Below are 17,622 nucleotides of genomic sequence, written 5' to 3' on the forward strand. Positions count from 1 at the left end.
TCAGACGTCCCCCCGTCGGTCCCCTAATGCGGATGAGGGGGCCAGGGGTTCTGCCCCTGCGGCTCCTTTGGAGCCTGGGAGTCCTGCGGCCTACCCACCTTACCTGGGTCCATCAGCGACTCCCGCTCAGGTGCAAGAATTTGTTGCCATCTTGGACTGCCTGTTTAGGCCTCGGGATCCCGCCGGTGCACCCTCGGGCCCCGCGGTCCCGTGTCAGGATCCTGTCTCTGCCGCCGGTGGCTCCGGCGCTGCAGGATTCTGCGCCGCTGGCTCCAGCCATGACGCCACAAGGTCTCGCGCTGCCGGCCCCAGCGCCACCCTCAGCTCCACCTCCGGCGCCACAGTGGGTACCATTTGTTTGCCCCTGCCCGGGTTCTCGGACAATTTTGTCCCTATTTGGATCCGCAGTGGGACACAGCGCCGGTTCGGCCCCATCCAGCGCTGTTTGTTCCTTCCCCAGTCCCTGCCGCCGCAGCTTGTCCCACATACGGCAGAGGTGGAGGATGACTGGGAGGGGTCCGAGGACCCTCTTGCTCGTCAGTGTGACTCAGAGCAGGACTGGGCGGACGAGCTAGAGGAGGCCAGCGGCCTCGATCTCTCCTCTGGTCCGGGGTTTGCCTCTCCTCTGCCTTCTATGGAGGAGGGCGCTTCATACACCATGGTGATTTCTTCGGGCCGCTGAGGTTCTCCACCTTGATCTCCCTACGGTGGCCCTAAAGACTAATCTCCTCACTTGAGGTGCTCCAGACAGCGTCCACTTCGTTGGAGCCCCTGCTGCCATTTAACGACGCCCTCACTGACGTCTTACTGGGCACTTGGTCGCGGCCTCCCAAGGGGTCCCCGGTGGATAAGAACGTCGCCAGGCGTCATCGCCCGGCGCCGGGTGACCCTGCCTTTTTGACCACTCATCCTACTCCCGAGAGCCTGGTCATCCAAGCTTCGACATCCCAGAGTGCCTTTTCAATGGCTCCGCCGGATGAGGACTCTAAGAAGCTGGAGCAGTTCGGCAAGTGGTTCTCTTCGGCCACCGCTTGCCTCTTGGGCTGCTATTCCCACGCGGTGTGGAATGCCATTGCACAGGTGTTGCCTCAGTGTCCTGGAGAGGCCCAAGCTGTGCTGTCTCAAGCTGTTGCCGAGGGTAAAGATGCAGCTAACTGCGCCATTCGGTGTGGTTTGGACACCGCAGACTCACTAGGTAGAGCCATTTCTATGACTGGAGCTTAGTCGCCACGCCTGGTGGAGATCTACCGGGTTCTCGCCAGATGTTCAGAGCTCACTCATGTACACGCCCTTTGATGGCACCCATCTGTTTGGCGATAAGGCAGACGGTGCGCTGGAGTGTTTTAAGGACTCGCGGGCTACGGTCAAGTCCTTGGGTGTTTCCACAAAAAGCCCAGCCACTCCAGGTTTTCGTTCCTTTCGTGGCCAAGGCAGGGGCGCCCAGGCACGTTCCTTCAGCAAGCCTGTACAGAACCAGCCTCAGCGCGGACGCGGCTTCCGCAGGGGTGGGTCTGGGAATCAGGGTGGGGGTCAGTCTACCTCCGCCCCCGCTGCTTCTACCTCCAATCCTTCCTAATCCGAGCTTTGTGGAGCATCCCATGCCGGTGGGTGGCAGGATCCGCCATCTCCTCCCCCACTGGCTCGCTCTCACATCGGACAAGTGGGTGTTGCAGATCATCCGCAAGGGTTACTCCCTTCCCTTTCAGTCCGCCCCTCCAGCCATGCCACCTCAGTACCACCGCATGTCGTGGGAACACTTGGCAACTCCCCAGCAGGAAGTTACGGCCCTCTTGGCCAAGGGGGCCATCGAGTGCGTTCCTGGGCCGGAAGTAGGAAGTGGTTGTTATTCCCACTACTTTCTGGTCCCCAAGAAGGACAAAGGGGGTTTGCATCCCATCTTGGACCTCCGGAATGTCATCCGCTTCCTCTGGAAGGAGCAGTTCAAAATGCTGGCTCTGGTGTTGGCTGCCCTCGACCCTTGAGACTGGATGGTAGCGTTGGACTTGCAGGACGCATATTTTCACATCCCCTTCCTGCTGGCCCACCGGCGTTACCTGCGGTTCACGGTGGGCCAGGAGCATGTTCAGTTTGCCGTGCTCCCCTTCGGCCTTACCAGCGCCCCTCGGGTGTTCACGAAGGTGATGGCGGTGGTCGCAGCTCACCTGCGCAGGTCAGGGGTGTCAGTCTTCCCTTACCTCGACGACTGGTTGCTGAAGGCGGGCTCGTCCCAGGCAGTCGTCAACCACCTTCAGACTACGGCCGACCTCCTGCATTTGCTGGGGTTCTCCATCAACGTGCCGAAGTCGCACCTGAGTCTGAGTGGTTCTGGATTCGACGCAGTTTCGGGGTTATCCTCCCGAGCAGCGAGTCTGGGATATTCTGGCTATGATTTCGATCTTTCAGCCTCCATCCCGGGTTTCAGTCAAGATGACCCTCCGGCTCCTGGGCCTGCTGGCCTCCTGCATCCTGCTGTTGCAACATGCCAGATGGCATATGCAGGCTCTGCAGTGGGACCTGAAGTTCCAGTGGGCACAGCATCAGGGCAACCTGTCCGATCATGTCCAGATCTTGGAGGGCACTGCACAAAAATTGCAGTGGTGGCTCACAAATCGCGATTGGGTTAATGGCAGATCCCTCTCCCTTCCCCAACCGGAGCACACAGTGGTGACGGATGCGTCCCTCCTGGGATGGGGAGGCCACTTGTGAGAGGCGGAGATCAGAGGACTGGTTTCCGGCGGAGTCCCGGCTCCATATCAACCTTTTGGAGCTTTGGGCGATCCGACTTGCACTGAAGGCATTCCTTCCCTCTGTCCGAGGAAGTGTGGTGCAGGTGTTCACGGACAACACCACTGCCATGTGGTATTGCAACAAACAGGGTGGGGTGGACCCTATGTCGGGAGACTCTGCGCCTCTGGACATGGCTGGAACATCAGGGCTTACCTTGGTGGTTCAACACCTGGCAGATTCTCTGAACGCCAGGGCGGACGAACTCAGCCGCCGGTGCTTGATGGATCACGAATAGCGTCTGAACTCGGACGTGGCGCTAGGTCTCTTTCTACAGTGGGGAGAGCCTTTGTTAGATCTATTCGCCACTGAAGAGAACGCGAAATATCATCAGTTCTGCGTGTTGGAATTTCCAAGGCGGCAGTTGCTTGGCGTCGCGAGTGGAGTTGCAGTCTGTTGTACGCCTTTCCGCCTATACCACTTCTGCCCAGAGTGCTGAAGAAGGTTCGGCGTGACCGGGCCCAAGTCAGCCTTGTGGCTCAAGACTGGGCATGAAGATACTGGTATCCCGAGCTACTCAGCATGGCAATCGATCCCTCCATCCGTCTGCCTCTTCGGGAGGATCTTCTGTCTCGGCAGCAGGGGACGGTCCTCCACCCGAACCTGTCCAGCCTCCACCTTCATGCGTGGAGATTGAGCGGCGGCAGTTGACAGCTTTCGATCCTTCTCCCAAAGTCTTGATGTCATTCTGCCAGCCAAGCGTCCATCCACTAAGACGGTGTACACCTGCCGGTGGAACAAATGTGTGGCATGGTGCACAGCTAAGTCTGTGGATCCCCTTTCTTCCCCTCTGTCTGAGGTCCTTCTGTTCCTACTATCCTTGGCCCAGCAGGTCTCTGTTCTGGGCACTGTCAAAGGTTATCTTTTGGCCATCTCCGCCTTTCTAAGGCTTCCAGATCACCCTTCTGTCTTTAAGTCTCCGGTTGTTAACCGTTTTCTGAAAGACCTTACGCTCCCGTTTCCCCTCGTGCCTTTCGTAATGCCTCAATGGGATTTAAATCATGTCTTGACCTATCTGATGTGGATTCCCTTTGAGCCCCTTTATAACTGTTCTTTAGGTCTTCTCACTCTCAAGACTGCTTTCCTGGTAGCTCTCACCTCTGCCAGAAGAGTGAGTGAGCTCCAGGCTCTTTCTTCTAAACCTCCTTTTCTTTCTGTTCATCCGGACAAGGTGGTTTTAAGGATCTGTCCTTTTTTGCCAAAGGTTGTCACGCCCTTCCAAATCGGGTAGACCACCTTGCCCACCTTCTTTCTGCCTCCACATCCCTCAAAAGAGGAGGAGAGGCTCCACCGTCTGGACCTGAAACGTCCGCTCTCGTTCTATCTGAAGCGCGCACAGCAGTTCCGGGTGGATGACCAGCTCTTTGTTGGCTACGTAGGTGCCAGAAAAGGTCGGGCTGTGGACAAATGGACCATCTCTCGGTGGGTCATTCTGTGCATCAAAGTATGTTACTCGTTGGCTAAGAAGGAGCTTCCTGTGTGACTGCGTGCCCATTCTACCAGGGCAACGGCAGCCACTACTGCCTAGGGATGCGGCGTTCCCTTGCAAGATATTTGTCAGGCAGCTACGTGGGTCTCGCTGCACACGTTTACCAAGCATTAGTGCCTTGACAGTCCAGTCCGCAGAGACTGCTTCTTCGGCCGTTCTGTTCTCCATTACTTTCTGGTGTAATCTCTTCGCAGCCCCACCACCGGGGTTGGTATTGCTGTGGTATCTATTCTAAGGTAAGGAATCTATCACTAACTTGTCTCTGTCAGATGCACAAGTTACTACTTGTGTAACGATATATGTAAGAGACATTAGTTAGTGATAGATTCATTACCGCCACACCCATCCTCCCCGTTCTGCGAAGTGCTTCTAGTGTTAAGGTCATCCCCTTTAGGGCCCTAGTTTCATGGCACCGGTGGTCAGTTTCTTGCATGACTCTCTGTTCCTGGCGCGGAAAGTCTTGTACAGAACTGACGTCAGCGCGCATGGGTGGCGCGTAAAGTCTCCGTGACGTGATCTCGGCGCATATGACGCCAGCGATGGACGTGGAGCCACACAACGCCACCTACTGACGCACAGGGGTACTGCTAGCGAAAAAAAATTCCGGATCCAGTCTGATGCCTGGGAATATTCTAAGGTAAGGTATCTATCACTAACTAATGTCTCTTACAGATATATCATTACACAAGTAGTAACTTGTGCGTCAACTTGCGAGCGGGCAAGAAGACCTCTCAAACCAAGGTAAGAGAACCTTGGTCCTCAAAATCGTTACCGGAGTCGCAAAGATCCAACTCTAAAACCTCAAAGGGAGCATTGGCTTCGAAGCACTTTGACGGCAGTCGCGACTGGAGAGATAAGTACCCTCTGATCCTTCGCAAAGACACCACAGCTGTAAAGAGCTTTAAGGACGGTTGAGGAAAAGACGTTTCGAGGTCGAAACCAGTGATTAAGAACTGAAGGACACGGTCTGTGTACCATGTTATTCAATTCAATTCAATAGATCTTTATTCGATTCACAGAATCATAAAAGCATTACACAAGAAAAAAAAGTAAAATATGTAAGATATGTAAGATCTATTTACAATAATTGGGGAGATCCTTCATGTGAATACGCCTATTAACAATTTAAAAGCCCATGATAATACAAGGTACAATGTACTGGGACCCTAACATAACTTATAGGATACTTGTTACCTGCTTCTAGGCTGAGTGCCAATATGTAAACTGGATTAACTTTCATAGAGTGCAGAGTGCGAAGTGCAAAGTGCTTTATCATAAAGTGCTAAGTTTTTTTAAAAGAGTGTAAACATGACTTCCCTAAAGATAATTACATTCAATCAGGAACTTTAAATACACACTAATTACAAAATTTTTAAAAATCCCACAGATCTCAATAAAAAAAAAATAAAAAAAATCTTTTTAACATCTAAGTCCCTTTTTAGTCCTAATAAAGTAGGCTGACAATAAAAATCTGCTAATACCAAACACAATGAGTCTTGATGAGTCAGTTTTTAAAATACGCAGCATTTCAAGATATCTTCCAACACATAGTTTCCTGGCCAGAGGTTTTATCCATTTGGTTCTAGGTATTCTGTAGAGAGGGCAAAAAAATAAAACGTGCATCATCCTCTTTAGTCCCTTCATTGCATTGAGAACACCTATCTTCCGCTTCTCCTCTCTCTCTCTGGACAGGCCCCCATTTTGATGTGAATGCCTTAATTTGGAGAGTTCCATACCTAAATTTAAGGTAAAGCACTTTAGCGAGCTGTGGCTCGATCTCGTCCAATAATTGCTCAAAATGGGGGATTGTTTTAAACATCATGAATTGGGAGGTAAGGGGACCAGCATTACAATTCGAGACAACATTGTGCATGATAAAGTTCCAATAAATACTTTTTATTTCCTGTTTTGAGTCAGAATTGAGCAGGCTCGGGTTAGACCAGAACCTGCTCAAGCCCGAATCCAGCAGCCATTTACGAATATGTCCCAACCACGGGAAACTAAGGTTAGTGTCTAGGGCCAAGAGTTCAGTTAGTGATTGTCTATACATGTAGAGTTCCTCTGTCGTCCAAATTCTTATCCAGTAGGACAGGGACATCCACACAGCTCTGTGGCCCAGGCGTTTAATGCCTAAATCCCAAAACCTTTATTGTGCCATCGAAGAGTACACTGCTATTCAGCCAACAACCCGGAGGCAGGCAGCTAGTTCGCGAGGCGGAACTCCGCCCAAGCATTTGAGGTCGTACATTCGAACAGCAATACAACATTTTGCAATGGACCAAAAAAAACAAAAATAACAGAGAGCCCGAGTCGGAAGGAAGCAAACAATGAATAATCGAAATGTCATAAGCACCTTCACGCTGATCATAAGGGGGGTTAATGGTGTGTTTTGTGGGAGTGTAACAAGTCTCCTCAGTATCTTATTTTCCCCCTTAGTTAAGGCGTTAAGCGGGGCCTCCCCCCAGAGCTCTGAGCCATACAGCGCAGCAGATTGGGCCCTTGCCTTATAGACTTTCAGTGCTGGGGTAATTGCCCTGGACGTGGTTGCGTGCAGTTTTTTTAAAATTGGGGCTGAATTTTGCATTCAAATTGTACTTGATTTGGTGATCTGTGGCTTCCATGAAAGTTTGGAGTCAATGTTCACACCGAGATAAATAAAATTAGGGACACACTCTAAACTCATTCCGTTTAATTTAAGATTACGCTTAAAACATTTATGGGGTCTAATTGACATGTATTTTGTCTTTGCGGGATACCATGTTATTTTCAAAAGACCATTTGTCGTCCAATAGAAAACTCGAAAATCTTGACGCCGTACAACAAGCAGCCAAGTTAGAGAAGAAGAAGAGAAGGCTTGAGCCTGAAATGGCGATTCTTCTACAAAAGAAGAAAGACTTTGACGATAAATTTAAAAAAACAAACTCGAATCCCTACAAACACTTTTATCAAAATATCAACTGGACAAAAATGTCATCACTGAACCTCACGAAGACTTGGAAGAAGAAATGTTCTATGAGAAGGAGGAACAAATTTACTAGCGTCTAAGGCTTCAGAATACCAGGAGAGAATAGCAGGACCTCAAAACTGATTCTCCAAAAGGAGAGATTACTTCTCCTTCGAGGCCATCACCACCAGATGATATTGGAGTTTACAACCAATGAATTAAAAAGGCAGCAGACAGATATGGGGTTCAACTAGACGATCAGTAACTCCAGTCATGTTTTCTATTGGAAACTCCCCTGCCTATACAATTTAAAAACTAGTTTCTCCCAGTGCTACCAAGTGTGTTGGATCAAGGCAAGGAAGCATTTAAAAAACCTGCAGCATGTGGGTCAGTTACTCCTAAAGCAGAGAAAAGTACAAACGTTCTTCCAAGATACAGAAAGAGTACAATCCCAGCAAAAGCTATAATAATGTGAACTGCTAGGAGAAGAGAACATTCCAAGCACAACAGGGCCGCCTACTGATAAGGGGAGTAAGAGGATGGACATTGTGTCGGAAAGTGGAGAGAAGTGCAGCAAATCAATGGCCCATTGCAAATTCCAATGAATTACTAAACCGTCATGCCTATCAACATTGGGAAGAAATAAGGGAATTGATGAATTGATGAAACATCTTCCTGAACAATGCCGAAAGAGGGCAGCACACCTTGTAAAAGGGGACAAAAACAGCACCAACACATGCTTAAAATCTACACTAGATGCAGCTGACACATCAAACGGGCAGATGATGATAGGGGTCACAGAAAGAAAACATGCGTGACAACCAAGTTAAAACCTGAAGTACAAACTAGTATTCTGAATGCACCATTTAGTGGCGAACAACTATTTGGCAGTGCAGTAGACAAGACTTTTAACCAGTTAAAAAAAGGGCAATGAAACTACAAAGTCAATGGGGGCTTTTCAATTCAGAGGTTGTCTACAGAGAAGATCACTACCAATTTGAAGAATCACTGGAAGGGGCGCCTATCATGCAGGAACCTCCCATCAAGCATACCAACAAACATATCTGTGAGGAAGTCAGGCAAGCCAACAACAGCAAGGTTGGTAGTACCAGCAGGGGAGACAGTCCTTTCAAGGACACCAATGCTGAGGAGTCCCACCAGAAAATAAGTGACTCGATAAAGACCACAAAATACACTAAAGAGTGTCATTTCAAGACATAAAACAGCCCAAGGTACAAACATACCACATCAGGAACTCCTTTGTCCAGCACCAGCAGGTGGCAGAATCCAAAACCTCCTTCAAGAGTGGAGGAAGATCACTTCAGACAAACTGATTTTAAACATAATACAATACGACTTTTGCATAGAATTAAACAGGATCCTCCAAGCAAGGGTCCATGGCGAAAGATGCATTCAACAGAGGAAACCATGGTTCTACTCCAGGACATAGAAGAAATGTTGGCAAAGGATGCAATACAATTAATGCCACAAAAGCAAGAGAAATTAATAAACCTATTTCCTAAGCCAAAAGGTAGGTAGAACTTTCCACCCTATACTAGACCTAATATTGTAAAACAAGTTCATAAAGACTCAAAAATTAAAGATGACAACCCTGCAAGGGGTGATATCGCAGCTACAAGTTGGGGATTACATGGCAACAATAGATTTAAAACTTCGCTTATTTACACACTTCTATGAACACAAGCCACAAGTGATTCAACATATTTGTGGTAGACTAGACTTCATCAGTGCAAAGTGCTGGCATTCGAATAAAGTCAGCACCGTCGAAGAGAGAGCATATGCATTTATCCATACCTAGACAACTGGCTGGTAAGCGCAAACTCATGGAAGGAATGCAAAGATCACATTCCACAAGTAATGAAGACTATATCAATATCCAAATAAACACGGAGAAGTCATTTCCAGAACAGAATATTTTCTTAGGGGCCAGGATAAATACTATCCAAGGGAAAGAATTTCACAGTGAAACGGGAAAACTAGCAATACTGAAGGAAACTCCACTGTACCAGAAGGGGCAAGCCCTGACAGGACGATGAGGAAGCTACTAAGAGTGATGGCTTTTTGCATTCCTTTAATACCAAACACAAGACTACACATTGAGACCAGTTCAGGGATGGCTTCAAAACCAATGGTCACAGGCAACAGGGAATTGGGAAGATATAGTGGTTTTCCCACAGAAAATAGAAGGGGAGAGAGTGTGGTGAAACAGAACCCATATAACCCAGGGAAGTACATTTACAAAACCAACTCCAACAGTGACCATAACAACGTGCGCCTCTCAGAAGGGATGGGGTGCGCATGTGAACAATCTCAAAGTATGGTGAGTTTTGAAGGAGTAGGATGCAGTACAACACATCAAGATTCTGGCTTTAAAGACAGTGCTCGTAGCCTTAAAAGCCTTTCAAAGAGAGATTTGGAGAAAGACTATGTTGATCCAAACAGACAACACACCCACCATGTTTTAGATAAGCAACTGAGGGGAAATAGGACAATCCCTACCTCTGCAAAACTTAGCCCAGGAACACTGGATTTGGGAAATTCAAAGAGAGACATCTTAGCAGTTCATGCACCAGGAAAGGACAGTTTAGAGGTGGGCAAACTGAGCAGGCAGGCGTCATGTTCTCACAAATGGGTACTGAATCAGTCTGTACTCGTATTCGAACACCGAAAATAGATTTGTTCGCTACTCCAAAGAACGCAAAATGCTAAACCTTTGCTTCTAGCCAATATTGCCAACAGTCCGTGGGGAATGCACTATTGATAAATTGGTCAGGGATATTTGCACATGCTTTCCCCAGATACCACTAATTCACAGAGTGATCCGCAAATGTAGTATCAGCCGCATGACCCTCATACGAAATGTGCCACAGTGGGCGAGGCAAATTTGGTTCTCAGAACTAATAGAACTATCCCAGGGCAACATTCACAAATTGTCAAACCGACAAAATCCGCTCTCTTTAAGCCTGGCAACATGGCTCCTGAAGACTTCAAATCTGGGCATTTAATTTTACCAGAGAGTAAAATGGCTGTCCTAAAAGAAGCTAGGAAACCCACAACTAGAAAATGCTATATTGCTTAATGGGAAAAATATTCACTGTAGTGTCTTAAAGAAGGATTATTTAAAAGGAACAAAAGGGACTTAACACATCCTCTACAATGAAAGCTCATTAATGCATCCTAAAAAGGCCCATTAAGCAGGAATTGTGGCTTACACAAGAGGCCAAATTGGGTGAAGTATCTTTACAGCGCCAGTTATGAAATGGTTTCTAAAGGGATCAAAGAGAATACACTGCCAAAGAAGTTACTAGCACCCTCATGGAGCTTAAATATAGTGCTCACACAACTGAGGAATGCACCTTTTGAACCTTCACACAAGGCTACATTGCAAATGCTCACGTTTAAGACAGTGTTTTTAGTAGCAATTACCACACTGCCTAGAGGTAGGGAATTACAAGCACTAACTCTTCAAGAACCATATTTACAAGTACACAAGGACAGGATTGTCTTGAGTACAGATCCACAGTTTCAATTCAAACTTTATTTCACATTTGTTTAAAATGCATAAATGTACATCGATAATACAATTCAGAGAGTGAACTGCAGACAGCAAAGTAAAGTTACAGCACAGATCTAAAATTAAAAGAAATAATTAAAATAAAATTGTGATGAGTCAATAAAACATTTGGAATGTTAGATCAAGATAATATAAAACGAAAGATGACAGTGCAATAGAAGTAAAAACACAGTTAAGACCAAACTTCAGTGTGACCTGTTAACATTGTTTATAAAGTGCTGTATGAGGCAGTGCAAATTTAGCCAGCGTTGGAGACTTGTCACAATAATAGTTTGTGATCCGGATGACCCAGAAATATAGATTTATTAAGATATGGGTGGCATTCCATTAAAAGCATTACGGTGTTTTGCAGCGGCTAATAGAAAGGAAGCCGTGATAAAGCAAACATACGGGGTTTCTACATTTTGTGCCACAACTAGGGCAAGTGTTGGGGAGCGGAGGCAAACATTTTCAGCAAAGGAAGAATACATTGTTTTCTCTCCTTTGCATATAAAGAACAAAACAGTATGTGCAAAGTTGATTGAGTTGATTTATTGTTACATGGCCATGGGGGAAGCTGAGTGAGAATAAGTTCTTTGGGTACCCCAACATAATTGGTATGTAGTTTAATCGAAATCTAATTGAGATGAACCGATTCATAGCGTTCTCTATGAAAGAGAGGTATGAAAGAGCACCATGATGTAGCTGTGGGAACCCCTGATAAGATAATACAGAAATTTCCCCCCTGCGTCTGTCCCACCTGTCTGATACAGATTTCATAATGAATATTTCTTTTAGCCGTGATTTAGGGAAGCTTTTGCAGAGGCTCGACGTGTCATAAATATGTTAACCCATGTGAAGCAAATGTTTTTCTAACATAGGATAACCATGGAATTTTATGGGCATGGTCTAGGTTCATAATCTTTTAAATAATTTAATTCAAATCAACTGTATTCCTTTTCCACAATGAAAGCCGCAGAAACAGCCGGGCCAATTTGATGACATCACTTATGTAAGGCAAGTCTGCTTCCTTGTGAGCAATAAAGTTGTTCAAAGCTGATGGTACTGACAATAGTCACTTAACAAATTTGTCTTCCACCACTAGCAATGCCTCTATATCCACTGTCCCCCAAATCGCTGCCACGTAAGTGGCAATAGATCTCATGTTAGTCAAATAGATTTTAATCATTTCCGGCAATGAGTTACTGCCCATTTTGTTTGAGAAACGGAAAATTGCTGCAATACTCTTGCCCATGTGGTTTGCCCTATTTTGAACAATCTCCACCCATAATAGTTTAGAATTGAAAACCACGCCTAGATAATTAAAGCTTGGGACCTGTTATGTTTTCTCCCCATCAAGATGGTCTCAGCGTTTTTTTTAGCTCCCCCCATGGCCAATGTAAAGGTTTTTGATTTATTTACATGAAGGTCCAAATCGGACATGAAGGCCCTATATTCAGCGATAATATTTTGAAGCGCTATCGGGGTTCTTGCTAGCAAAACCGTGTTGTCTGCATATAACAGAATCGGGATGGAAGTTGTCTGTCTTTGGGGAGTATCTTTCGATTTATGGACTAAGAACTTCATTCAATGTTTTAGTATATAGGGCAAATAAGAAAGACTCTCCTCTCCCATTGTATACACCCCACAAAGCCACAGTGCATGGCCACCATTTTTAGATTGACAGGTGTCATGGGAGAGGAGTGTACCCACCTACTGATCACCCAAACAAAAGCCTTACCAGTCCAAAACTTTAGAGGGAGGAATAATGCACAGCTTGCTAATCTAGAAAGGTCTTCCTGCTGCAAATCTATTCCTGCTGGCTGGTAATTAGTTCATTGCTGTACGAAAATGGGGTATTGGTTGAGAGGGATAAGTACCTACATCAAGTAATAATCACAATCATTGTGAAGGTGAACCCTCTGTAAACCTGAGCTCAACCCACTAGTAGCTTTGGCACAAAGCAGACTGCTTTAACTTGATGACAATGTGTTAAGTGTTTATGCAATACTTAAAGTCAAAATGCAAAACCATAGAAATCTCAAGACAAATTAGAAAATAAATACAATTTAATAAACGAAATGACAAACATCTAATAAGGGGAACTGGAGATATTATTTTTAAAGTCTTAAGTAGAAATGGTACCGAGAAGCACAAAGTTCCAATGATCAATGGTCGCGATAGAACAGGACATAGTTGTTTTTGGGCGCTGACTGTAGTAAAGCACCGGTAGGATACACCAACCAGGTGCGTCCTGGGGATAAGATTTTACCATCTGACTTGGGTCTTTAAGTCCCAATACACCACAGGTGTACACTTCTAAAGCACCCAGGACTTGCAGGCACTTAGACACTGACTGGGTGTCAGGCAGGTACTGCGAGACTAACTGGGCGTCCGGCAGAAGCCAACAGCGGGGTCCAGTCCAGATTCAGTTGCCACAGGTCATCTGGACAGTTGCCTCTTGGAGCTTGTTGTATCCCTGTAGCCTGTACAGGTCTGCCTTATGTCTCTTGGAGTCAGTGTCTTTGTCCTGAGTACATGAAGGAGAGATCTAGGCCATTAACTTCTCATCCAGCAGGTGCAGTTCTCTTCTGATCATACACTGGTCTAGGAGTGTTCTGGGTGCTTGGAGATGCCAATTTATGTGCCTGGCACAAGCTAGTGTGTGGGTATGACCCCCTGGGTACACCTTAACCAATGGGGGTGAAGGTTCCCAGGGCTAATCCTGTCCTCTTTAAGCATTTTCAAGATTGTGAAAGTCTTCAGCCATACTAATCTTGGGTGAGGGTGGATGGTGTTTGTGGGGAGTGTACTTTGGTAGTTCTAGTATCCTTCTACTTCTAATTCTAAAATCCAGATTAAGGCAGGTCTTGTACCCAAAACAAACTTGAATTCAGAAGTTTGGTAGAAAAACAGAATCTTCCAGCAACAAGGCAGTTACACAAGAATTGGTTTGGCATCCTGTCCTCGCCCTTTAAAGTGCGCCTTGTGTGTTGTACATAAAACCCCGGTAGACTTCTAATGCAGGTCTAGCAGGGTTGAAATTAAAGTAAAAAAAGAAACCTACTGTGATTGAAGCCTGTGTGGTTAGGGGGCTGAAAAGAACAGGATAGGCCTGGGTGTTGGCTGCATCTGCTTGTGAAAGGGTAGGGCTCTATGAAATTACTCAAGTTCCTCGTCACAGCCCACAGGCTATACTGTCAAGGGAGCACAAAACCTCCCCACACCCAAGGCCAATTGTTATCCTTGGGTGTAACTTCACTCTCATCAAAGGGGATATTCAGCTGCCAGTTCATCGTTGGAGCTCCTGCAAATATTTCTCCAAAGGCTTTAGGTAGGGAAAGGTAACTTTCTAAAAGTACCTTTTCCTGAAACGTTATATAAGATCCAAATGTAATGTTAAAAATTAAATTTGTAAAATATTAAAGAGTTTTTGAAATAAGTTTGTAGCTCCTTTCAAATGAAAGTTATTAAAGGGAATAATGAAACCCATTGTTTGCCTATGGATCAGCAAGCCATGCAACAGGGAAAATAGCCTTTTGGGGCTTTTTCACTGTCAGAATGTGTTTAACACTACTAGCCTACCTTTAAATACTCTGCACCCTGTCTCATTGACAGTAAGGCCTAAATCATGGTGACTTTTTAGTTTTTAAAAGGAAGGTTTTGACTTGAAAAGGGGTTATTTTGACAGGTTGAATTTGCAGTTTTGAAATTACAACATTTAGGCCACACATGCTAGGCCTGCAGTCATATTTGTGTTGTCAATGGAGTGGATGGCACAATTGGTGCTGCAGTACACAACTGACATTTAACTTGCTGGCCCTCAGTAAACTTTGCACCATATACTAAGGGCCAAGTTGTATATGCCAGTTAGGGGTATACCAATTTCCTTTTTATGAAAGTGAGAGCACAGACTCTTTAGGGGTAAAATGCACAGAGTTCTACAATCAGAGAAAAGTGTTCATTAAAAAAAAAGGGAAAAAAATCAGGAGTGAGGATGGTGTAAGGGGCAAATTTCCAACAGTTACTTACCTGCAATAATGCGCTTTCTAGTGGATTTTATATCTTAGCACAAGTTTCTCACCACCCTGCCTGCTCCCCATTCTTTGGTGTGGATCTTTATGGCTTTTAAAATGTTCCCCATTAGATGTTGAACTTTGTCTGTTGCGGTGGATCCGGTTTAAAAGCACTGAAGCAGGGGTCTCCAACCAGTAGTTTGTGAGCTGCTGTAGCTTTCCACCTACCTCTGTGTAGCTCACCTGTGTGCAGCCGAACTTATTAAATTAGAAAGTTATGTCTTGGTTTTATTATTATACATATAAAAAAATGAAATTATACAGCACTAACATTAGTGGCTGTCAATACTCTCCATTGAGCATATGTAGCACTCAGTACAGAAAAGTTTGAAGACCCCCGCACTAAAGAGTTTCTAATGGAAGTGCCGCCCACTAGAAGCATGAGCAGTTACTATAAAAAGTTCTGGATCCAGTCTGGCATCTGTTCAAAAATCCAAATGTGAGAAGACTGCAGTGAATATCCATCAGAAAGACCATTATCCAAGGTGAGTAACTTGTTCATGTAGGTGAGAGCAATTTGTTTGTGGCGTTAGATTATGTGGGCTCCTGAACAGGTTCTCAGTTAAAGACCACAGGACAATTTAAATGTAGTTACAGTATATGATTGTCCTTATTAGCCTTTACCATGTTTCATTAGGTCATGTTCTATACTATACGTGATAAACATGATTGCTTGCAACTCCTCCTATCACTACTACATAGCCATTTGTGAAATTCTAACGTTCTAACCTCTGTCTATTTTCTTAGTTTCGGATATTTCTTTAACATTTTAACCAATTTCCTGTTTAGTATCTTACAAAATCGCAGTGGATCCCTTTCCTTTGTATTCGGTTCTCAAGTATAGTAAACCGAGGGAAACTCAAAGATTATTCAGTTGTCCATATCAGATTCACTGCTGTTGGCCTGGAAACGCTTGAGCACTGCCGTCTTCTCCAAAATTTGAGGTTTCTATCTCAGTAATGTCAGTCATGATTGGCCAGTGGAGCCATAAAGGGAATTCAGTTTAGGCGGTTGTGCGTTTTTTTTAATCCAACTTTTCTATGTACCATTATTTTCTTTTTGTTTAATTCTGTTTATTGCATGTTTTGTTTATCAATCCAGCTACACAAGCAGCAAGATGAAATGTTGATACAATAATAACAGCATATCATAACTGTAAGACAGGATACAATATACTGCTGCAGTATATAGGTTGAAAATCGAAGTGGTGTTTGAGGGAAACCATAATCTACATATAGGCATCCAATCGTCAGAGGAATTATAACTGCATACATAAGAATTAACATTCAATTGCATGTATTCATGAATTGCAGGAGATACCAGGCTGCAATGTAAGAAATAAACAGCCTTTTCCTGAAACAAACTCTAGAAGTAATAACTAACAAGGGCCTAAAACCCCTCTCCATGCAAACACTTGCATTTCAGTCAGTTGTCCTTGTACCTGTATATTACTAAACCCATCATTTTGGCAAGGTTTTTCTGTATTTAAGTGGTGTATTAATTTTCTTTCGTGCCTCTAGAGGAGTTTTACAGTCACTTACTGAGAAACACTTTCCTGCTCCTGACCGGAAGAAACTGTTCAGTTTGCTGGGGATAGATATGACTGGTCGCAGCAATAACAACTCTCCTAGGGACAGCCCTTGTAAAGAAATCAAGCCTCAAAAGCGCAAAGGTATGATGAAGTTAATGTGCTGCATAACTGAAGTGCTGAATCATGCAAATTGTTGTTGGTTCTTAACGGACACGAAGCAAAGTTTCATTTGAGATGTTCCCACGGTTCCCTTTGTAGAATGTCAAGCTATTTTACTCGCTGAATTGATTTCACTTGCTGGAAGTGGGTGATGGGAGGGCTGAAAAAAATACCCTTAGATGTAATTTGTTCCAAGACCATGTTTGTTCTATTCGGTGTGCTCAGGAATCATTCTAACCTTGCTTGCAGTTAAAGCAGGTAATGAAGTAAAGCTCTCTATTGATCTGCTAGAGGCTTCCAGCACCGGATTCCTTAGCTTAGAATATTTCCCAGGGGTTGGACTGGATCTGGAAATTTTCGAGTGGTACATTTGCATGCTGTTAGGTGTCACCGTTCAGCTCTGCACTGGCTGATTGTTATGCCTGTCTAAGGCCCTTAAAAGGGTGACCCAACAGTGTAATCAGTTTGCAGAGCGTGGAGGATGGGAGGGTCGATAAGGAATCTGCAGCTACATTGTCTCTACCAGATAAGGAATTGCCGTAGATGAGTAACTTATTCATCTGATAGATACTTCTACCCGAAGATTCCTTATCTTCGAATACTCCAGCAATACCTCCCTGAAGGTCGGTTTGCGGAACGGATTTTAGACCAAAAAGTCAGAACATGCGAAATGCCATTTAACAGACCTGACCATCCAAGCAGTATTGCTTAGTTAACATGAACCGAGATGCCCATGCAGCTGCTTGACAGATGTCCAGGACAGGGACTCCATGAGCTAAAGCAGTGATCGCAGCCTTGGCCCAGTAGAGGTGAGCGTGCAAGACATCAGAAGGTTAGGTTACTTTATGGCCAATGCATTGGAGACCTTTATGCATACCAGTATCCATCGTGAGATAGTGTGTTTATGCACAGGGGAGGCAAGTTTTGACGGACCTTCAGTTTTGTTACACTTCTCTTCATCTCACAGGTGCTCCCTACGAGATGTCACATTTCAGTTTGTACCCCATTTTTATCCTCGCCTCCACAGCTCCTCTCAATGTTGACCATTAAAACACTGGCACAGAT

General features: G+C 45.2%; 1 protein-coding gene across 7 annotated transcripts in view; it reads left to right on the forward strand.

Annotated features, from left to right (window-relative positions):
* Positions 1-17,622, forward strand: part of SBNO1 (strawberry notch homolog 1) — a 1,282,279-nt gene that overhangs the window by 579,442 nt on the left and 685,215 nt on the right. For all 7 annotated transcript variants that reach the window (XM_085634811.1, XM_085634813.1, XM_085634807.1 and 4 more), the window contains one exon: positions 16,388-16,539. In XM_085634811.1, the coding sequence (XP_085490937.1) occupies positions 16,388-16,539 (152 nt within the window). The remainder of the gene's footprint in view (positions 1-16,387; positions 16,540-17,622) is intronic.

This window comes from Triturus cristatus, chromosome 11 (genome assembly GCF_964204655.1).
Source record: "Triturus cristatus chromosome 11, aTriCri1.1, whole genome shotgun sequence".
Taxonomy (NCBI): domain Eukaryota; kingdom Metazoa; phylum Chordata; class Amphibia; order Caudata; family Salamandridae; genus Triturus; species Triturus cristatus.